This window comes from Thunnus maccoyii, chromosome 2 (genome assembly GCF_910596095.1).
Source record: "Thunnus maccoyii chromosome 2, fThuMac1.1, whole genome shotgun sequence".
Lineage (NCBI taxonomy): Eukaryota > Metazoa > Chordata > Actinopteri > Scombriformes > Scombridae > Thunnus > Thunnus maccoyii.
In genome coordinates this window covers 37024121-37046535 of record NC_056534.1, presented here as the reverse complement: position 1 = coordinate 37046535, position 22415 = coordinate 37024121, and the positions used below count along the sequence as shown (strand labels likewise).

General features: G+C 40.5%; 2 protein-coding genes across 3 annotated transcripts; one reads left to right on the top strand and one right to left on the bottom strand.

The window, feature by feature from the left end:
• Positions 1-1020: 1020 nt before the first annotated feature.
• On the top strand, positions 1021-6233 carry misp3 (MISP family member 3). The gene is made up of 3 exons (XM_042393062.1): positions 1021-2445; positions 3507-3580; positions 4783-6233. Exons 1-3 carry the CDS (start codon positions 1026-1028, stop codon positions 4870-4872), a joined length of 1584 nt encoding a protein of 527 aa, XP_042248996.1. The 5' UTR covers positions 1021-1025; the 3' UTR covers positions 4873-6233.
• Positions 6234-13724: 7491 nt separating this feature from the next.
• LOC121881797 lies at positions 13725-20214 on the bottom strand. 2 transcript variants are annotated; one of them, XM_042389519.1, is made up of 11 exons: positions 20139-20214; positions 19630-19778; positions 19376-19538; positions 18509-18895; positions 17629-17910; positions 17512-17535; positions 17223-17324; positions 17062-17092; positions 16583-16632; positions 16403-16431; positions 13725-14075 (listed from the first exon to the last, which is right to left on the bottom strand). In XM_042389519.1, the coding sequence occupies exons 1-11, from the start codon at positions 20206-20208 to the stop codon at positions 13977-13979; spliced, it is 1386 nt and encodes a 461-aa protein (XP_042245453.1). In that variant the 5' UTR covers positions 20209-20214; the 3' UTR covers positions 13725-13976. The 2 variants fall into 2 exon arrangements, 1 of the variants encoding a protein (XP_042245453.1); XR_006091911.1 differs by lacking the exons at positions 16403-16431; positions 16583-16632; positions 17062-17092; ... (5 more) ...; positions 19630-19778; positions 20139-20214 and adding an exon at positions 14882-15546 and having other exon boundaries at positions 13987-14075.
• Between the last annotated feature and the right edge of the window lie 2201 nt (positions 20215-22415).

Sequence of the window (22415 nt, the reverse complement as noted above, 5' to 3'; positions counted from 1 at the left end):
GACTGACTGACTGGCTGGAGGCCGAACATCCTGACTGCTCCGAACAGTTTTACATCAGCAGACTTGTCACCATGGCAACAAAGCCTGTGGCCTGGCAGGAACAGGGTCCTGCCAACTCTCTAAACGAGTGGGTCAGTGAGTCCAGGATGCAGGGTGAAGTGGGTGCAAGCCTTAATTCCCCTCTGCAAAATAAAAAGGCTCCCAGAGCAGAACCTGAAGAGGACATAGACATCCTGGAGCCTGGAGCTCAGGACAAAACTCAAGAAATGGTAACAGAATTAGTTCCCCAACTATCAGAAACAACACAGGCTCATGAGGAATCTGAAAAGTGCATGAATCTAATAGGTGAAGATGCTTCGCCATCTCCACCTCACCTTGGTGCCTTATCAACAGAGGAATGTTTTGAGAAAGAGAGCTTTTTCAGCCTAGAGGGGGAGGTTGCTGAGTGGATCAGTGATGTCGAGATAATATCAAACCCAGTAGAAGACTGTATGTTTCCACAGACATCTCAGCTCACTGAGCCGGTTGATAGAGAGGTAATTTCAACATCTGAGGAGATGACAGGAGATGAAATGACGACAGAGGAGAATCTTGCACAGCTAAAGTTATCACTAGATGTTTTCAACAATAGTGAACCTGAAAATCATACATCAGGTGCTGCTGCTGATGGAACAAATTCAACTGTTCACCATTTTCCCCCTGACAGGAACACGTCAGATGATGTATATACAGCTGGTTCTCCTCCTTTTGCTGATGAAAGTGAAGAGGAAGAGGAAATGAGCATGGATGTTACATCTTGCCAGCAGCAGCAGGGTGCAATAGATATCAGAAGCAAGCCTTTCCAATCTTCAAATTCTGCCAATGTCTCAATTGTCCCAACTTCAGCCCTGACTGCAGTAACCTCAACCGAACAGCAGGAGGAACTGTTGTCCCAAGGCCAATGTGAGCCTGCCCCCAAGGGAACAAACCAGGAAGCTGCACAACAGGTGTTCAGTCAGAGCTCTGCACCTTTGTCAACCGTTGCCATGGAGTCATCCAACCAGGGCGGGGCAGCTTCTCAAGGCTCTGGTTGTGTTGTCACTGTGAGAGAAAGGCACAGCGGGGCGGGGGAAAGGACAGAGGGAGATAGCGAAACAGGTGGAGAGGAAGGGCAGAAAGAGAGTGGACTTGAAGGGAACAAGACGGTTGAGCAACAACATGGTGGAGGACTGTTAAGATCTTCAAAAACAGACCAAATACAAGAGCAGAAGACAGAAAAATACAGCTGTGGTGTGTCTTCGAAACACATCAGTCACACCAGGATGGAGAGTGACTCGTGTGACGATAGCCAGAGTGACAGTGGAGTATCAGCGGACTTCTCCCCATGCAGCACTCTGGAGGGCAGCACCACCATCCCTACAGGCTCTCCTGCAACTGTGCCCAAAGAGACCCCCATTGAGAGGGAGATCAGACGGGCCATAGCACGTGAACAAAGCCTGAGAAGGTCGAGAGGGCTTCCAAATCCACCCACTTCCCCAGAGTATGTAGATGTGCCTTTAAGGAAAACCGTTCTCAGCCAGCCGCTACCTGCCAAGTCTGAGAAGTGTCAAGGCAAAGACAGAGAGTTTGCAGGCAAAAAGATGCAGCATGAGATCCACGAGGAGGCCCGGAGGGAGCAGGATCTGGTCAAGCTTGGGAAAGTTCCAGGTTTCTATGACAAAGGCACAGTTCGCCAACTAAAAGAGAGGCAACAGCTTTTTGAGGCCTTTCAGAAACCCAGTGACTCAACCTTGACTATCTCAAGCAGGAGTAAGCCCACATCCTGGTCCTCGGCCAGTGACATTTCAACCCTGGAGAACCAGGAAGATATCTCATCACAGGCATCCACAGTAGGAGGCTCAGATGTGGAGAGAAGACGAAGTTTAGATCTTCTGAGTCCCTCACAGAGCCCCAACTCTGCCAATAGCAGAGGTTCCACTTCTTCGACTCCCCGAGGACCAGGCTTCTCTGAGGGGACGAGCTGCCAGGTCGTCATCTTAGAGAATAACCTGAGTGTCCCAGCACAGAGGCTCTTCCATGCCAAACAAGAGGCAGAGGCGGTCACAGCTGTCGACTCTGGAGCTCCTTATGTCTCGCCTGGTGGGATTATAGAGAGAGAACAGGAGAAGGAGGAGGAGATGGCACCCAAAGAGAACCCCTTTTTCAAGCTGCGCTCCTCCACGAATTTAGTGGAATTGGATATCCGGGAGGCTCAAGAGAGAGAAAAGGAGCTTCGGAAGCAGAGGATCAGCCTGTATGGGGGCACAGAGGGTGCAAAAGAAGGGGTGGGAGAAGCAGGAGGTAGTGGGAGGTCATCAAGCATGGAGGGAAAGAGTCCCAAGTTGTCTTCTTCTTCATTGAATGGACTGGCTGTTCCTGACTTACCTGGCTCATCATCCAGGGGGGGCGGAGCTGGATCCCCAGCAGGTTAGTGTGGCGCTGGTGTTCGACCATGCTAAAAGTGTGTGTGTGTGTGGGTTGTAATTGATTCTGCTTGTGCCTATAAGCTCAAACAATGTGTTTGTGTGTATGGATGCTTGTGGGAGTGTTTGCAATTTTTATATCAGCAGTCAGATGATGAAAACCCCCTGAAACAGCAAGAGCATTATTTCATTTTTCTCATGGTCAGGAAAACCTCAAAACAGCTATCGAAACCAGTGTTAGCTGTTGGGGGCAATAATTTAGACCACAAGCTGGCCAATAAGAAAATACATTTCTGTAACTCCATAATAAATGTAGCATCTGGTCTGTGCTATTAATTGCAAAATCCAAGGTGAGGGAGAGTCCTATCTCGACGCTTTATTGTGTCAGCAAGAAAAGAGCACGATGGAGTCCAATTCTGAGATGAAATCCTAATCCGGCATTCAAAAACTGCATACAACTTGTTTTCAGTTTTATGATGATAAAGTGTTGGCCTGGAGACTCTTGACAACAAAAATTAAATGTGGCATACAGTGCTGCCTTTACAGCCTGCTGAGAGAAAGAGTTATTAAAGTGAATCTCTGTGTGATTTCAAGTATGCTTGAGTATAAGTTTGTGTTTTGTTGGCAGAGAGAGTTCTCCAGGTGTTTTTTCTGTGTGTACAAAGAAATTAAAGTGTCACCAGTCATTGTAGGCTTAACAGCTTGATAATAAACTGACCAGGGTGTGCCACTGCAGGACTCGAATGACTGTGAATGACTCATTGTCTTATAGACAATGAGTTGCATAATCTTTTTCATATGCCTTCTTTTTGCTTCTACTTCACCATGTTCATTTCCAATCAAACATATTTCTTGCCTTTAATTCCCTTTTCATTCCTCTCTGTCTCCTCTCATTTCACCCTGCTGCTTCACTACGTTCACTCTTAATTTGATTCAAGAGGTTTTATTGCTCGCAGTGTGGAGCACAAACAAAATCAGAGGAACAACTTCAATACGTCTTGCTCACTGCACTCATCCAATTTTATTCTCTCTCTCTCTCTCTCTCTCTCTCTCTCTCTATTCCAGCACGTCAGTCCATTGGCAAGTTCAGCGTGTGGCCCCCAGCCCAGGCTGAGGAAGAAAAGATTCACCGGCCAGAGGTCAGTCACTGTTGATATGTCAACATGACAGTTTGTTCTGCACGGCCACTTGCCACAAATTCTTGAATGTTTAACCATGAGGAGAAATACTAAACCTCACAATGACAATCTATTACGAATATTTCGCTCTATAAATGATCACACCAACCCTACCTATTACGTACACTTGATATAGGACATGGAAATGTAAGCAAATCATCTCCATGAGTCTCCCTCAATTGCACTTAAGAAGATATCAGGTTCCACCATCATCAAGAGTTTATATAAACTCCACTGTAGCTGGGAGGAGGGGGAGGAGGGGGGGGGTTCAATCAGTCTCACAGTGGCATGAATATGAATGCATGTTTAAAATTGCTCTGGATTGTAAAAGGTCCAATGAAGAAAGGCTCTTGGGAGGATGTTAGCATCTCTTTTGCTCCAAATATGGGCCACAAACATCTGATAACATACTGAACACACAGTAAGGAGCTTATCTTTATAGATAAGAGAAGGAGGCAAACAGCCCTGAGAGAGAGTGTGTGTGTGTGTGTGTACGTGTGTGTGCATATGTGTGTGTGTGAGAGAGAGAGAGAGAGAGAGAAAGAGAAAGAGAGAGAGAGAGAAAGTCAATTGACAGTCCCACTGATTTCCGTTACCTGCGTCGCATCTCTTTGAAACTGTGGTATCTCTGATTAGGGTTGAGTGCTGCACTCTGGCTTACGCTCTGTAATTCAGTTTGACATTGATATGCCGGGTTTTAGCTGAACAGCTCAGTTTGATGTTAGCATTAGCAACGTTTTAACCCCACCCCCCCCCTCTCTCTCTCAGCTGGTTGGTTATCTGCTTTCTGCACACGACCTGGTTCCTGATTACAGTTCAGGAATAAATGAAGGATTGCAGGAGAAACTGGCCTCAGTTGTTGACTTAGTCATACTTAACATGGCCTTGGATCACAGTCGCATTAACCTCTCTCTGACTTACAGAGCTAATGATGCTCATCTAAAGAGAAGTCCTCTGGAGGAAATAAATTCATCCTTCTCTTTTTATCTTTCGGCTTCTTCTTCCTGTGTTGGCTTATTGGTCCTGTCTCCTGCTCCCACACATCTGATGTTTCCACTCTTTTATTCTCTTTCTTTCCCTCTCTCCCTTGACATGCCTCCCTCCTCGTTCACTTTGCTACAATATCACCACTCACTCCTGCTGTCCCCTTATGCTTCCTCCAGAGTCCCCGGACCCCCAGACAGAAGACTCCTCTTGTGCAACGCTGGGAGTCAGGCCTAGTCAACAGACACAATGAGGAGGATGACGACTGACAGAGCTAAACTAAGGAAACTAAGGAAGGGAGGAAGGTTTACGAAGACCATAGTTGGAGGGCTGAAAGACTGTGACATAAAAAAGAGGGAGCACTGATGAAGAGGAGGAATGTGAAGTGAGAAAGAGGTCAGGGATTGAGGCTAGAAAAGGGGCCAGGTGGATTGGGAGGAAAAGGAAAAAGGATTGGTGGTGGACTGAAAACCCTGAAGAGTCCTTCAGTGAGGAAGAAAGAAAAAGGAGGAGGGGGGCCACCTATTAGTGGATAAGCACTTGGCCTGCTTCTGGTGCTGTTGGATAACACAGGAAAACTCTGAGCCTAATGAATGTAAAAAGGCAAATATAATAATAATAATACATTGCACTGGTGAAGAGAGAAATGCAAATTTAGTCGGATTGGGATTTTCAGACCCAAAAGAACTTCTCTACCATTGGATTTTTTTTTTTTTGAAATAATAATGAGTTATTATTTGTTGATGAGAATAGTTTCAGTTACACATATATATATTTATAATGTATCTCATAATGAAAAAAAAATAGTCACCACCCGTTTTATGTTTTTAAGGGCGTGTTAAACGGATATACTAGTTTATTACACCTTTACAATCTAATGCCATCCAATACAATAGCTATGCAATAAATCCTATCTTATTGTGGTCATACTATTCAGTTTTTATTGTGTCAGAGAGAATTTTAGAGGCTGCAGCTGGTGGTGGGGTTGTATTTGACTGCATCATAAACAACACATGACATTAACACTCACTATAGCCCTGAAAAGAGAATTTACTGCAGGCTTATTGTTTCGGATCACATTGTTGAGGTTTTCCTAATGAACTGGTAATTCAGTGTATGTAGGCCACTGAATTATAGCACCTGTCTTAATCCATGAATAGCTAGTTCCATTTGGTTTGTTCATTCATCACTACTAAAAGGTGGATTATAGTGCAATAAAGAACCTTCTTTAAATCTGGATTTCAGAACTGAATGACGGTTCATAATACACACCTAATACTTCGATAAAAGAAGACTTGTAATGTAAGACTTGTAATATTATTAATTGACGCAGCAGATGTCGTACTTTGGAATGAAACTTGATATGCATATTATCTCAATTATCCAACTGAATCAGACATAACATTAATATATTCAGTGTTGGGCTCATGTCCATATTGTCCTTATGATCTTAACCCACAGTGTTGTGTTGACATTGGCTTTATTTCATCAGTGTTTGGGGTCCCGCAGACCAAAAAACAAATAAATAAATACAAATTATTAGAGTAATAGAAAAATCAACAAAATTTTTACTTCTAATGTGTTTTCTTCTCTTTTTGTAATGAAGTTGTAATCATTTCCTTTGTCACAACTTGAGCATGTTCATATTTTCATTATAATATATATATACAAATACATATATATACATATATAAAATATTATAATTATGGGAAAGCATTGTTATTACTCAAATAATATATTCATATTTCATGTTCTATACATATATTGTATATGTGCTTAGATTGATTTGACTATTTTTGTCACAGGCTTCATATACTTTCTGTAATAAAACATCTAAAAGCAAAAATCTTATCAGATGGGAGTCTGTGGTCTAATCCGTGTCAGTTTAGGGGTCGTTGACGTGAAAAAGGTCGAGAACCACTGTTATATGCAAGTGCAACCCGAACAATAGTAATGCACAATTTTCTGTCATCAATGTAAAATCATGTTTATAAGCAATTCTATATAAGAGTCATGTGATGCAATGTTAAGTTTCTTTTTTTAAGCTGTTCAAGAGGGCCGAGGGGTCTCCAGGACCGTCTCCTTCACAGACTGACCTGTTAGCACTGAAACTATTTATGTTACATTATAAACTGTTTTATGTGCTGTCTCTCGCACTTTCAGTGGTCAAAGAGAAATGTGTCACCATGGATACAGCTTCAGAAGATGCTCTTTGCTAGAATTGAGCAGCATAAATGCTCTGATGGACCTTTGTGTGTGTGTGTGTGTGTGTGTGTGTGTGTGTATGTGTGTGTAGGTGAGATCAGCAGACCACGCTTTAGTGACCTCCCAATCTCCTGTGAATAATTTATCACCCCATTCTGACTGGACGCAGCCCAGTGACATCGCCAGTACAATATCATGGTGGAGCCCCGGCAATTTAGGTCCTCAAAATTATTAATAAGCTTTATTCTTCACCAGGCAACTTTCCTTGTATTGCCACGTTGCCATGTGTGATGGCACATCACCAAAAGGCCTCAATATAGAGCAAGTGATGCATCAGTTGTCACCATATTTGAAATGAACTACTGTACACTACATACTAACTACACTAAAGCTTGGCACTGATGAACTTTGTAGCCTTTGTTTTGTTAACCAGGAATAATGTCAGAGTCAAAGCTTATTTTTTCATGCTCACACTATCAAACATGGCAGCACGTCCCGGCTAACCAACCAAACTGTGCTTTATCTCTCACTCTGATATCTAATCTGGCTGCTTTTCAGATCTGGTGACCCAAACATACGCCTGTGCACCTGTCTATCACCTGCTCAGCTCCAGACTCATTTCCATGATATTTCATTATCACGGTCTTCTAAAGTCCAGCTGGCACGAAGTCATCGAAGCAGCATTGTGTGAGACAGTCAATGTGTTACCCGCTGCTCTTGTAATGCCTCTTTGTCAAGAGGACGGAAGTATAAGAGGATGTCTATGGGATGTAATTGTGTAGTTTTTAGATTTACTGTAATGTGTGTGTGTGATATGTGAGTGCGTGAAATATAATGTGTACTCAGAAGAGTGTGTTTGTGTGTGTATAAATGAACTCTTCCTGACTACAGCAGGTACATTCACTCTCAAGTACTGTATTTAAGCACAATATAATTTGAAGGTACTTCTGTATATTTGAGTTCTGCCATTTTATGCTACTTCAGCTTTTCATGGATAAATATCAGTTAAGCTTTATCTTACAGGCCTTTCATTTTTATATATTTAATAATATATTTTCCTGTAAAGAAATAATCAATTCTGTACTAATTAAGAGGAGGAAAATGAATTTCCTTCAAAGAAATCTCAAATTAGAATTATTATTATTCATTCATTCATTCATAATGCATTTATTATTGATAACTTTTCATGTATTTTGAATTGTATGCTTGTCCTGCATGTATTTACTAAAAGACTCTCTAAGTTTCACTTGGAATAATTGAAACTGATTAATTGTAAGTGTCTCAATTGAACACTGTCTCTGTTTTGCATACAATTAGTATCGAATTACACGGAAACTTTTCAGCAAATTACAGACCCTGTAAAATAAAACTGTACCAAAATATTTTACTTTTTATGTTGCAGAAATGTTTCCAAAAGCTTTTACAAAGAGAAAAGTTTTAAGAAGAGATTTAAAAGAAGCTAATGAGTGTGTCAGAGTTCAGCAGGCAGAGTTTGATAGAGTGGGAGCTCTAATAGCAAATGACTGATCACCCGTAGTAACCAACCATGACCCGAAAGTAACCAGCAGGGCTCCATCCGCGGATCTTAATGGCCGAGAGGGCACATACCAGGTCAATAAGTCAGGGATGTATTTAGGTGCCAGGCTGTTTAAAAGTGTTTACACGGGGGTAATGTGATCATGCCTCTTTGTTCCAGTAATAAGTTGAGCAGCAGCGTTTTGTACCAGTTGGAGACTGTGGACGGCGTCCTGGCTGATACTCCAGTAAAGTGTGTTGCAATGATCAAGCCAAGAATAGATAAAAGCACATGCAACTTTTTGTAAATCAGCAACTGAGTGTCTTGAACTGGCAGAAACATGACTTAACAACAGAGGTTAGCATCAAATATTACCCCTAGATTACCTGCAGTCTGCTTAATATTATTTGACAGAACGTAAGCAGCGAAAAGGCTGATGAAATTAGAATGACCTCAAACTTATCATCATTAAATTATTGAAGTTTTGCAACATCCAAGTTCTATGATTTGCTGCAAAGATCTGTGGGTTTTAACGGCAGATATAACAGTGTCATCAGCGTAAAAATGGTGAAGCTCATCATGCCCGTGAAGAACTTGGCCGAGAGGCAGCATGTATATAGAGAACAGAACGAGGCCGAGAACAGAAACTTGAGGGACACCACAACTCAAATGAGTCATCAAGGAAGTAGAGCAACAGAAAAAGCTCTGCTGGAGAGGTATGAATGTAACCGATGTAAGAGGATACCATGATTGACTGTACTTAAATCTAAAAGAACTCAAGTCATCTCTGTCAGCAGTAGGTCAATAACCTTAACGAGAACTGTCTCTGTACTATGACGTGTTCTAAAACCAGACTGGAAACAGTTAAAAACACTATTATTATTCTACCCCACCCAAAACTGTCTGGAGTTGAGATTGGCCCTGCCTCATAAAACTAACATTTTAAAACCAGGACTTCTGCTTGTACTGTCGTACTTTCTATCGTGGTATTGCTACACACCAGTAAAAGATTTGGATACTTATCCCACTGCACTCATGTTACTGAGGATGAGGTTGATAATAAGAATAAGGAAACAGCTGATTGTTTAAGTCCTTTTGTAGAAAGTCATGGAAAGTATACTCTTATAAGTATGTGCCAGTGGGCCAATTTCACATCTTGCTTCGCTGTAGTATATGTTTGATGCTATTCACACAGACCTCTATATGTGTCTGTAATGTCAGCAGACAATAAAAGATTTTTTCTTTTGATTTTCTCATATATGGGCCTTTTGCATATCATAATACTTGTGTGGGTGTGTGTTCTGTGGCTTTGATGTTCAAGAGAAGGGGGGAATAAAATGATGGCAGAGCTGAGTCACAGAGAATCAACATAAACCCATGACAGCAAATTTTATGCCATCTGTTATTTATTGTATGGAGAGGAAATATTTAACAGGTCTTGTACTGCAAGCACTCATCTCCATCTTAACATGAAATTGTGTCTGTTAATGAGTCATTCTGTCAATATGAGTCCTAAAATGGTATTTTGGAAAAGATGCGATGAAGACTGTACGGGGAGAATTTCTTTTTAATCTTTTCCAAATCAGCTCGCTTCAAGACTCCTGGAGATGAGTGTCAGTATATTTAAATACGACCATATTATACCTAAAATGAAAAGAAAAAATATGCTCAATTCCAAAAAAAATCATTGAATAAACCTATTTGTAAAGGAAAGTAGTGAAACCACTTGGCATTTTTTTGAATTGTCAAAATAATATTGTTGGACTCACTATCTGATGACATGACTATATCTACTATCTATAAAACAGAGCTTGTAGAATCCGTCATTGCTTCTGTTTAAAACATCAAGCAGTCAAACTGTCACTGGTTACAGTAGGAGATGATCTCCATACTGTTCTGTTTAAATTAATCTATGAGCCATCAGTTTATTAGACCATTTTAAAAAGTTGCTCTGAAAATACTTGATATACATGCAGCTGCTTCTCTGACGCTGACTACGAGCTGACCCCTGTACCTGTAACGTCGCCCTTGTTTTGTGTTGCTGTCAGACTGTTTTTCCATATACAGTACGTTAGTGCTGCTAGTGCTACTTAGTGCAGAGTGAAAAAAAACTTAGAAGTATTTTCAAAAAGTGTTCTCACATTTCATATCTTGATTATGTCACTGAAAATTATTACACTCAATAATTTACACTTGCTCTTGCCCTTGTAATATGAATTATTCTGCGAGGCTGTCTGATTTATATTACTGCGAGTTCCTGTGAAGCCACTGACAAAGAGGGCTGAACTGTCAGCAGACAAAGAGCCTTGAGCTATAATGTCTGAAGTGGTCAGGAAAATGGACACAGTGACAGGATTTTTCTTTGTCATAAACGACTGAAGAGAATCACCTGAGATGTATTGCTACCAGCCTAAATCCTCGCTTTAGTCATGCCACAGTGACTTTAATGAACTTACTAAATTCATAATGTGCATTGCATCAGATTAAATTAAATTGTGAACCCAAACCAGCTGCCAAAACTTCCAGTAGAGTGTAGATGAAATGCCAACACCTCCCACAGTCATAGATTCTAGCACACACCTTCATGTTCAGTCTCTGCGTACACTCCTTTAGCTAATACACAGGGCACACGGCATGAGGTGGCATTAAAAGAGCAATTATCACCAATATCAAGATTGCAAATGTCATTTAATATCAACCTGACTCATAATTCAGTGTGTCACAAATGTACGCAAAGATATACACAGGGTGAGGCTGCCACGATCCAGTGTGGCGTGGGTGCACGTCGGACTCACATTGCTCAGGCCTCTTATCATTATTCTCTTACTCAAACAGATCTGCCTAATGTCATTATCTACCGCTAAATATTATCAGTGTGTGCGTATGTATGCTTGCGTGTAACTACACACAAAGAGATGACTCAGACATGAATATGAGCAAAACAAATCAAGCACTTTAGCAACACTTATCTAAGTTTCCCTTCCCTCAAATATCTGTTTTTTTTCCTGTGTGTATGAAAGAGAAACGCATAAATACTGTGCATGTCTGCCACTGCACTGCTATGGAGGACTGTAAAATGTAATAAAAGTTCAGTAATTATATAGAGTTGGCTTTCTATTGCTTCCTGAAGTACAACGACGCCTATTATTGTCCACCATAAAAACCATATAAACACAAGAGAGGTGAATCTCCTTTTACTTTCTTACTTTCACACTTTCAGTACTGAAGTCTAAGCACACTCATCAGGGCTCACATGTAATTTCCTTATGGGTGACGCTCGTCTCATCATCACATGGTAAAAAATAAGCTACAGTACTTTTCAGTTGCTTTTGTATTACTGTGGACACACCAGGATCGCTTGGCTTCATGCGCGTCAGAGCGGCATTGTTAAACTGAACACAAAACCTGTTTTGTCATTATAAAGGAATTCAGCATAATAATGAAACTCTTTCTGTCGTCCTGTGCTGTGGGTGTTTTTGACATTCAAATAATATATAAACGGTGCCCTCTGCAGAATATTTAGCAAAACTGCAGCAGACCAATTTCAATATGTGTTGTGCCTTTTCTTTTTCTGTCACTATGCGCAGTATTATACGTGTGTACCAGCATAGAATGCTAAAATTTGTGAGACACGTCATTATGTCCTTGCCTGGCCCCAGATTATATCTGTGAATTACTCTTATCAGCCTGCACATTGTCCACAGTCCTCAGGTGAGAGCCTCATAGCTGGAGAGAGGACCAAGCTAATAAATTCAGATTTGTAAAATCACTACCTTCTTTTAATTCACCTCTGCAAATGTATTTTTTAGCAAAAGTTTTATAATTTTATTCAATCTGGGAAATTTGTGTGCATGTGCACATTCATGTACGTATGCAGGTTGTTATATTTACAGTATGTATGTAATAAATGCAGGTTTGGACACACCTACTCACTCAAGGGTTTTACTTTATTTTGACTATTTTCTACGTTGTAGAACAATAGTGTGTCAACAAAGGAAAAATATCTTTCATATTTTAGATTCCTTAAAGTAGTTACTGTTTTCCTTGATGCACACTAGTAGTCACCTGGAATGGTTTTCATTAACAGGTGTGCCTTATCAAAAGTTAATTGGTGGAATTTCTTGCCTTCTTTGAGACAGTCAGTTTTGTTGTGCTGAGGTAGTGTTGGTACACAGCAAACAGCCCTCTTTTACTGCTGTAGTAATCCATATTATGGCAAGAACTGCTCAACCAAGCAAAGAGAAACAACAGTCCGTCATTACTTTAAGGCATGAAGGTCAGTCAATCTGGAAAATTTCAAGAAGTTAAAGTGCAGTCGCAAAAGCCATCAAACACTATAATGAAACTGGCTCTCATGAGGACAGCCCCAGGAAAGGGAGGCTGAGATTTAATGATTAACGGCGCCTCAGATTAGAGCCCACGTCTTCGCTTCTCAGAGTTCAAATAGCAGACACATCTCGACATCAGCTGTTCAACTGAAACTGGATGAATCAGGCCTTCACAGTCGAACTGCTGCAAAGAAACCACTACTGAAGGAGACCAGTAAGAAAAAAATTTCTTGGGCCAAGAAACACGAGGAATGGACGTTAGACGAGTGGAAATCTGTACTCTGGTCTGATGACTGCAGTGACTTTGAGAGACGCAGAGAAGGTGACTGGATGGTATCTGCGTGTGTGGTGAAGCGTGGAGGGGGAAATGTGATGTTCAAGAGAAGAGAACGGAGAATCAACATAAACACAAAATGTTATGCCGTCTGTGTTTTATTGTCAATTTATTATTCCTAAAATGGTATTTTGGAAAACATGTGGTGAAGACTTTGTATGTGGAGAAGTTTTCTTTAAAATATTTTCCAAATCAGCTTGCTTTAAGACTTCTGGAAATGAGTGTCAGTATATTTAGCTTTGCTGGTGACACTGTAAGCAACTTAACCAGCATGGCTACCACAATATTCTGCAGAGAGACACCATCCCATCTAGTTTGTGCTTCATGGCATCATCATTAGTTTTTCAACAGGAAAATGACCCAAAACACACCTCTAGTCTATGTAAGGACTGTTTGACCAAGAAGGAGAGTGATGGAGTGCTGTATCAGATGACCTAAACCCTTTTTTTTTTTAAGATTTCTCTCTTTTTTTTAGCATTTTTCCCTTCGCTTGACAGTGGGCAGCAAAGAGGCAGGCAGAGTGAGAGAGAGAGAGAGATGGTGTGACATGCAACAAGTGTTCTTGGCTGGAATCAAACCGGGGACGTTGCAGTTATGTGGCTGTCGCTGATGCTCCAGAGCAGCTTCTCAAAGCATCCTGAGGTGAGATTGTTTTGTCAGCTGCTGTTTCTAAAGGTCAAGAATAAACTTAAAAGCTCAAGGTAAGTTATTCAAAAAATACATCTCCCACAACAAAAATTCATTAAAAAAACAATCTGTATTTAGATTTAGTGGCTCAGCAACATGTAAGATCAAACAAACATCATATCCTGCCATATTGTACAACCGCACTGCTACACATGAAATAGGAACTGAGGAAATAGCCTTTCCTGTCCTGCTGCGTAGCTCCGATCGATGCTACATCGCTACGCAAGAATAAAGTATGAACACACACTTACACACACTTAAACACACACGCACACAAACAGAGAGAGAGAGAGATAAACATTTCTAATGGACGGGATGGATCGGGGTTGTGAATGTGGAGAGAGAGTTCCATAAAGGGGATCTGGAGGTTGTCTCTGTAGTTGAGTCCCCACAGGCCCATTCCTACACACACAAACACACACAAACACAAGTACAAGCTGTTAAAGCTCTCAGCATGATATAATTTCCTGTGGCATGATTCATACTGTATCACCGCTTTCAAGTATAATGCTGCCGATTTTCTAGCCTCTATTTGTCTTACTGTTAACATACCTCGTATGCAGAGCCAAACCAACAATGAACTCATCCTACTTACAAGTATTGTGCGTGTATCTAAAGCCTGATATATCTTATTCCCCTGTGCACTGGAGCTCCATTGTTGTCCAAAAACGATTAAAAACACATCAGTGAAGCACACTGCAGCACTGGGTGACATGTTCCTTCAGCACGAAGATTAGAAACAGCTCCAAAGACTAATAACAGCGATCACCCACTGCAACAGCGTGGCTCATTGGCATGTTTTTAATCGTTTTTTGGACAACAATGGAAATCTACAGCACAGAGGGATTTGGATAAACATACACAATACTCGCAAGCGGGATCAATTCATTGTTGGTTTGGCTCTGCACATGAGATTAATTGAAAATAAAGAAAATCGCCAGCTTATCCTTAACCTGTTAGATAAGTTTGTCTGTGTCAGGGTACCTAAATCACATTTTCTGACATTCCCACACAACCTGCAGAATGCTTATTTGTAGATGAGAATATGCTTCCAGTCTCTGTAGCGATGAAGAATTATTTTGTTGGTAGATTATTTACAATCACCAAATTAAAAATGGAGAGAAAACAGCGTGTCTCTCATCGCCGTGCAGCTGAAGTACGGTGTGTACTTTGCAAAAACAAATTAAAAGTGTAAATGATTAAATTACTGCTCTTTAAGTAGAAGATGAGGACACTCCAGATCGCTGCTGAGACGGAGACACACATCTAATATTAAATGCACATCTGTTCTGAAGGCTCTCAGTTCCTGTCACGGCTGTGTTTCACGAGAGCTGGCTGGTCTTTGCATCAGCTGGTGACGGCAGCCTCTCCTGACTGTTGCCTGGAGAGAGCCTTCAGTCTAATGAGAGCCCTTCATGAAGGTAATTAATGAAAGTGATTACAGCTGATGAGAGGCGGGCCCTGTACGACGGCACTAATGAGGAATATGTGTGGGCTCGAGTTTGACAGCGTGTTTGTGATAGAGGCTGTTTGTTTGCTGATTGGCAGTTTGTACGTATGCGCGTGCGTGTGCGGTATGTATGTGTGTGTGTTTGTTTACAGCAAAGGGGATCAAGGAAGTTTACAAATATTTGTCATAGTGAGCCTACCGAAGAAACCCAAGAAGGCCGCAGAAATACCAGAAATACCAAAAGAAAGAGGGAAACTGACGTCAGACAGTTGCTCACTATTAGTCCTGTTTCTGTCAACTCACATTGAGGTTTGCTGTTGCTAAGGTGAAGATGCTAAAGTATAAGTCTGAGGATATTCTATGTTTTTCTTGTTGTCAACAAACACCTTGAAAAGAGCAAACTGATCTTATTATTCTTAAGTATTTTCGGTGTAGTCTGATCCCTCTGTGACATGGACCTTCATTGTTGTCCAAACACTATAAATAATAAAAGTGCATCAAGGAGAAGCCACACTGTTGCACTGGCTGACATTTTCCTTCATAATGATGAAGAAGGGCGCTGCTGCTGTAAATACTAAACCGGAATGATAGAGCTGTAACTAGTCCCCCGACATAATGAATTATTTACTCCTGTTTGAGTAATGTTGACAGCTTACTCGCTGTCCTCCAGCGTCCAGCTGTTTTAAAAAATTATTTAGGCTTTTTTTTTTTTAAATATAACTCTGTATTTGTGAAGATTTATGTGTTCAGTAGGAACCGATTGGCTTGGGGCTGACTGACGCAGACAATCTGGGGAAGTATTGAGAAAGGGATCAATTCATTGTTGGTTTTGATGTTTTTGTGGGAGGTGTCGACAATATCAAAACCAAAGATAAAAGTAAAAGGAAGCTTAATCTTAGTTGATAAATCACTTGAGAATTGAAATTATACATATTTATATTAGATTAAAATACAAAATGTGCAATAACATGTATACATATCATGCATTACTGTTAAATATATATTTAAGCAGGGTGTATATACTGTATATTAGCACCTAGTGTAAAGTAACTTATTTCACACACCTTTGCACTACTTGTATCCTGTTTGCAACTTGCAAAAACAGCTCTACCTGTATATAGACATTGTATATGGTTGTCCGTTTGTTATATATTTTTTCACCCACCTGATTGTACATAATGTTTAATGTTTAATTATCTTTGTTCAGCTTAGATTGCTCTGGCTGTATGTCCTTGTGATTCTGATATACAGAGGAACACAGGTGATGCATAATAATTACCTGAGAGGCGAAGTTTGAGAGCGGAAGGTCTGAAAAAAAAACAACAAGCAAACACATTTGTATGAGTATAAATCATTACATAGAATATTCCATTTAAAATTGCCTGGGAGAAATTTGAGAAATCTGAGTGAAAAGAGAATGAAGTCGCTATAAATCCAGAGGAGAAAAAGAAAAACTCACCAACAACATGGTCCTTAGCGTGAACTTGAGTCCAGAACTGTTCGTCCTGCCTGAAACAGTTCAACAAGATTTAACACCAGATACTGATGCTGCAATACATTTTATATATCAGATTATCTGGAAATTAACCTGATGATATTGTGAGACTATGGATCAATAAACTGCTCTTACTTCTCTCTACAGGCAATTATACATTTTAAACTCTCTACATATCATATTGGAGCAAATTTGCACACCCAACCATATGTTTTAATGACATATGTTTTAAACAGTTTATTACGCTGCCAACTTAAAGAAAACTACTTTGCAGTTAAAACTGCCTCTAAACGCTGCTCATGTATATTAGTCCCAGTGCTGCCCAGTAAATCACACTTACTGTATGATCATTTTAGGAGGACAAAATTATTCTAGATTAAAAAAAACACATTGATTATCTGCTGGTCTAAACTATGACCAATGAGCGAGAAAAAGAACAATACCTTTTCTTTTTTTCTTCGGCTGCTGCTTTTACTTCAAAGATAAGTGAAAAGAGAAGAGATAGAGAGGAAATGACCCAGGTGGTTTCACAAAGAAAGACAATCATGAAAACATAAACATTATCTGTGAAAAAGCAGAAATTCACGGTGCATTTGTGAAATACCTTTCCTGTGTGCCACCATAACCACAAGAGCCACTGAGCAGAGGAATAAGACCACAGCGGAGAAGCAGCCCAGTACAAGAGGCCAGTCCACACCTAAGAAATCTGCAGACATCACACTGGTGTTATTATCAGATAGAAAAGAGACTGTGAGACATAAAATTATAAGTAATGTTAGCTGCAGCTCAGACAGACGTGTTACATTTTAATTCAGCAGAAAATTATCTTTTTTATTTCATGTGTCTCAAGATTCACAATAGATAAAATCACATATTACATAATGGCATGCTACCTGTTGATGATGTGGGGGAAACTCCTGAAAGATGAAAAAAGAAGCAAACAATCACATTTTGGCTAAAATGACAATCTGAGCAAACCACATCCATACAGTTCAGACATATATCTCTACCTCCGGTTATAGCCAGCGGGAGGCTGAGTTCAGATTGGCTCCATTTCCCTCCCAGGAGGACACTGTACTGGCATCGGTACCAAGACACTGAACTGTCCTGGACAGGCATTGGGAACGCAACCTCATGGTGGATCACTTTAGCGTGGTGAGTGGCAACAGGGACGTCGTGATCCGCCAGGTAGAGAGAAAACACAGCGCCGGGGTACGCAGGAGACCCCATGCAGAGCAAACGCCAAACTGCTGTCTGCTGCTGGAGGACAAGGGTGGGCACCGGCAGCACACCTGACCACAGATAAAATCAGGTAGAAAACTGCTGACATCTATAACTTATTATATAAAAACATGTTTCTAGATTAGATAAATGAGGTGTTATGACTGAATCATTTGAAGTCATTTTAAGCAAAAGATCACTGGTTCTAAGCTTCTTAAATGTGACTGTTTAATGTTTTTCTTCGTCTTCTTGGTATTCAGATAATAAACTGAGTTGGATTGCTGGATTGGACAAAACAAGCCATTTAAATATGTCAACTTGGGCTTTAGGAAATGGTGATAATTGGACGTTTTTCTAAAATGTAATTAATGAAAATAATTGTTAGTTGTAGCTCTAGTTGCAACAAATGTTTAACCACTGTAACACTTGCCTTGAAAAACTGTTGAGAAATAATCTAAATATAGTAATACTAAGCTTTGATTTAAAAAAAAAAAAAAGTTAAAAGGTGCTTCACAGGAAAAAAACAAACATCCTAGAACTAAAAAATAGCAGTAATTATATGAACAATACAAAGAAACAGCGGTTTGATCCATAGAGATGTAACACCTTATTCAAATGAGTTTATAAAACGTAACAAGATGTAACGTTGGAGCACCTGACAGTCCTCACCTGTGATGGTGACTTGAACGATGTTACTGACAGTTGAATTGACCAATTGCCTTCTTCTGGTGGTCTGGTAGAGGCAGGTATACTCTCCGTCCTCTCCTCCCCTCACCGGTCCGACACTGAAGACCCCCGACTGCGGTTCAGGGTTTGATACCTTGCTGCCCCGAGGCTGGTGGATAACGGTTGTCTCTCCTGTTCCCTCAGCGGTCCTCAGCAAAAGGAAGGACACTGGTTTCTGCTTAGAGGTGGACTGGGATTGAGACTGAGGCATGAGAGCAGGGACGGAGCAGCTGAAGGTCAGCGTGTCTCCATGTTTTACCACACCAGCAGAGGGCTCCACAGACAGGACTGGAGGAGGGACAGAGGGTATGGAGCGAGGAGGGGCAGTAGCTGGAAAAGCACAGAGAGGGAGAGGAAATCATTATCTCTGTATGTTTGAGGCCTCATTGCTTTTACAGATATCATTCAGTCAAACCTCTCGCTGTACGCCTTGGTTCGCCACAGTTGCTTACCAAACCTCCTTTTGTAACTGTCGACATCTCAGGGCAGCACACATTGTGTTTGATGTTTAGTGTGTCTGGGTGTGTGGTTTCTGTATGAAGCAGGATGTAACTACCACCACGCACACACACACACCCACCCACAGAGCAGAAGACAATAACAGACCACAGAGAGCAGCTGCATGCATGCAGCGGATGGACGTGTTTATTATTTTATCGTTTTTTGGGGGCGGGGGGTTTCAGGACAGTAATAAAGTATGTGTAATAGTGTGAAACAAAAGTAGAGTCAAATCAGATCACTAATCAGATTTTAACTTTGTAACAGGCAAAATTCCCATTGAAAAATGCAATTTTAAAAAGACAGACTAACCTTCTAGTTGGTCTATCTGCAAATAGGGACTGAATGCACTGTAGAGGTTTTGCTGGTTCCTGTACAGACAGCAGAAAAGTTTGTGTTGGGCTGAGCCCCCCTCCTCTATCCTGACAGTGAAGAGAGCCTGCTCAGCACCGGGCTGCAGCTCCTGGGAGTCCACCTCAACGAACGAAGAGAAACACAGAAAAACTAGAATCAAAGGAGTCCGGTAGCAGCACAAGATTCTCCAGAAAACATACACACATTCTCACCCTCTCCCTCGATCGGTACAACATGAACACAACCCCGGTGTATCCCTTTGGGACCCCACAGATCAGGACCACTGAGTCCCTTGACCTCGAATGGATGTCAAGTTGAGGTGGCGGAAGATTGGGAGAGGAAGTGGAAGCTGAAAGTCTTCCTAGGAAGGAGAGAGAAAGGTAGGTAATCAGTCGACTTTCACAAATGACTTTTTTGGATGGAGCAACAGTGCAGCTGTGCAACAGTCGTGTATAAAAACACTGCTGTGATTGCTACATGTAGTGACGCTCACTTTGTACCAATCTGCTGATTGCAGCTGATGTGAAACTTGAAAAGTTTGTAACTTCTTTTTACATTTACAGCAGACAGAATTGTTTGTGTTCATTATTATACAATTCATAGCAATTTCACTAATGTTTACTTTGTCTTTATCCTCCAAAAAAATCAGTGAATGGGCTGAAAATATGTGTACAAACAATGTGAATATTCAGAAGAGCCTACATTAAAGTATGATGCTTACCCCAAAGTTGTAGAGAAGTAAACAGCAGAGTGTATATCCAAAGTGATCGCTCACCACTAACAACCTGCATCTTTGACTCAAGAAGAAGTCTGACTGGAGAAGCACCTCCAAGCATCGTCTGCTCCCCCCCTCCTCCTCCTCCTCCTCCTCCTCCTCTCTCTCTCTCTCTCTCTCTCCCCCTCTTCCTCTCTCTGTTTTCTTAATACATATGACATCCTCTTGAAGACAGAACGATAAGGGAAGTGGAACCTGTAAACACACTTCCTTTTTTGGTATGTGTAAATAGCAAGTCTCACTAATCTACATGTAAAAATATTTGTATCAGTGCATTACTGGAAAAATAGCAAAAGTCTTTAAATTCTCTTCAAACATGCTATCATCTACTAACCATCATCTTTACTAATTAAAATCTCCCAGCGAGTCAGATGTTAATCTTTCACATCTGTGTATGAATTTCTTTGTGTGGGAAAAAAAAAAAATCTGAAGTGCTGTGATATAAGCAGGCCCTCAAGACACAGATGTTCAGTATATCAACATCTGTGTCTTGTGTATAATAGAAATATTGTCATGATTAACTATTTTTTCATTACCTTTTGGTCTCTCTTTCGTTTCATTGCCCATAAAATATGAGAAAATTGTTTAGAAAATGCGAATCACAACTTCCCAGAGGTTGAGGTCATGTCATCAACTATCTTCTGACCAACAATCCAAAATCCAAAGATCTTTGGTTTCTGATAATATAAACCAGAGAAAAGCAGCAAATTCTCACATTGGAGAAGCTGGAAATCTCAAATGTTTGGTGTTGTGTTAAAGAATAGTCAACTATCAAAATAGTTTCTGATTAATTTTCTGTCAGTCGGCTTATTTGATTCAGCTTTTGATGCTTTTATAGTCCCCGTTTGTTACATCTGAAAATAAAGTTACAATTAATACAGCAGATTATCAAAGCAGAGTGCAACAATGTCAACTCACTATTGTGAATGATGGACACACAGAAGACTCCAGAAGGAATATGACAGGGATCTTATTCTTATTTTGCATTTTGGGAGATGGCCTGCAGTGTTTAAGTATGAACACTTAAAAATTTGAAAGTGGCCTGAAAACAACTTTGTTAGAGTCTAAAAGCAAAAGCTCATTTTTTTGTTATACAGAAAGACAAAACATGTGGGAAAGGTTTATAAAAACCACATCTGCAGTCAGATGATGGAAGTCAAGAGAAATTTGATAACAGTGACTAAGAGTTAGCTCATTGTCAAATAGAACATGTTTAGAAAGTGCATCAACAACTCCAAACTTGAGTGTTTGTTAAGTAGAGCTAGTTAAGTTTACGTAATAGATGGGAATAGAACTAGAAGTAGAGTGCACAGAACAAAGTGGTGTCAAAGTATCTGAGAGATACATGATATACTGTAGGTACAAGTTCAAATCACATTATCCCTGCTAACTTCTACTGGTGCAAAATGAAGAGTCATGTTTCATCATCAATTCATCCAAAGGAAGATTAGCTGCATGAGTATTTCATTGACAGTGAGGCCAGTTAAGAAGTAGCAGTAAATCTTCTCACAGGCGCCTGAGCAATGGTGCCAGTGGAGCCAATACATCCCCATGAGGTATCATTGCTACCCCACTTATTGTCTTTTTAAAAATTAAATTATACAGTCCCTGTAATCAGGTGATTACAGCTTTTATCAATGATAACTTTTTTTTCCAGCTACTGACAAAAACAAGCTACAGAAAGTTCCAAATGTCTGAATAAACAAACAGTCAAATGTTCTGCGGTGGAGAGTAGCTTACGTAGACTTCTGCAAAATACTCTGCTTAAGTTCCAGTTTCAGTCAGACTTTGGATGGAATTATCTTCAAATGTGATGACCCATCACTCTGTGTAATGATCGTTGTGCTTTTATTAGGTTTAGGGTTATGATTATTCACTCATTTTCTCATAGATGTGTTCACTCTAAGAGGAAGTCAGTTCTAGTCCTCAACTGAAATGACTCTTTTAACTCTCGAGGAGCAAAAATCACCCTCTGAGTTGAGCATTAAAATAGTCCTTGATTTGAGATAATGCAGGTTAAAATAATCTGTTTTTGAAGTTATGATTATTCATTCCTGTATAATATTACAGCTACATCATCTAGTGGTGCTAATAGCTCCCACTAGAACCTGTGTGTGTGAGGCCGTTTCATTCATCCAAACTGTTTGTAGTCTGTTGCAACTGTTAGACTTTGAAGACGCCTTGTAAGTATTGAGAATAGCAACCCTCAGGTTTAACATTGTT

Bases quoted from the DNA above. Each gene is read 5' to 3' on its own strand.
- LOC121881797 (XM_042389519.1), bottom strand. From the start codon at position 20,208: ATGCAGGTTGTTAGTGGTGAGCGATCACTTTGGATATACACTCTGCTG. The intron at 19,779-20,138 runs GTAAGCATCATA...TCTCCTTCCTAG, and splicing joins TACTTCTCTACAACTTTGGG to GAAGACTTTCAGCTTCCACT. The intron at 17,536-17,628 runs GTAGAGATATAT...TTCATCTTTCAG, and splicing joins CCCGCTGGCTATAACCGGAG to GAGTTTCCCCCACATCATCA.
- misp3 (XM_042393062.1), top strand. From the start codon at position 1,026: ATGGAGTCATCCAACCAGGGCGGGGCAGCTTCTCAAGGCTCTGGTTGT. The intron at 2,446-3,506 runs GTTAGTGTGGCG...TCTCTATTCCAG, and splicing joins CGGAGCTGGATCCCCAGCAG to CACGTCAGTCCATTGGCAAG. The intron at 3,581-4,782 runs GTCAGTCACTGT...TGCTTCCTCCAG, and splicing joins AAAAGATTCACCGGCCAGAG to AGTCCCCGGACCCCCAGACA.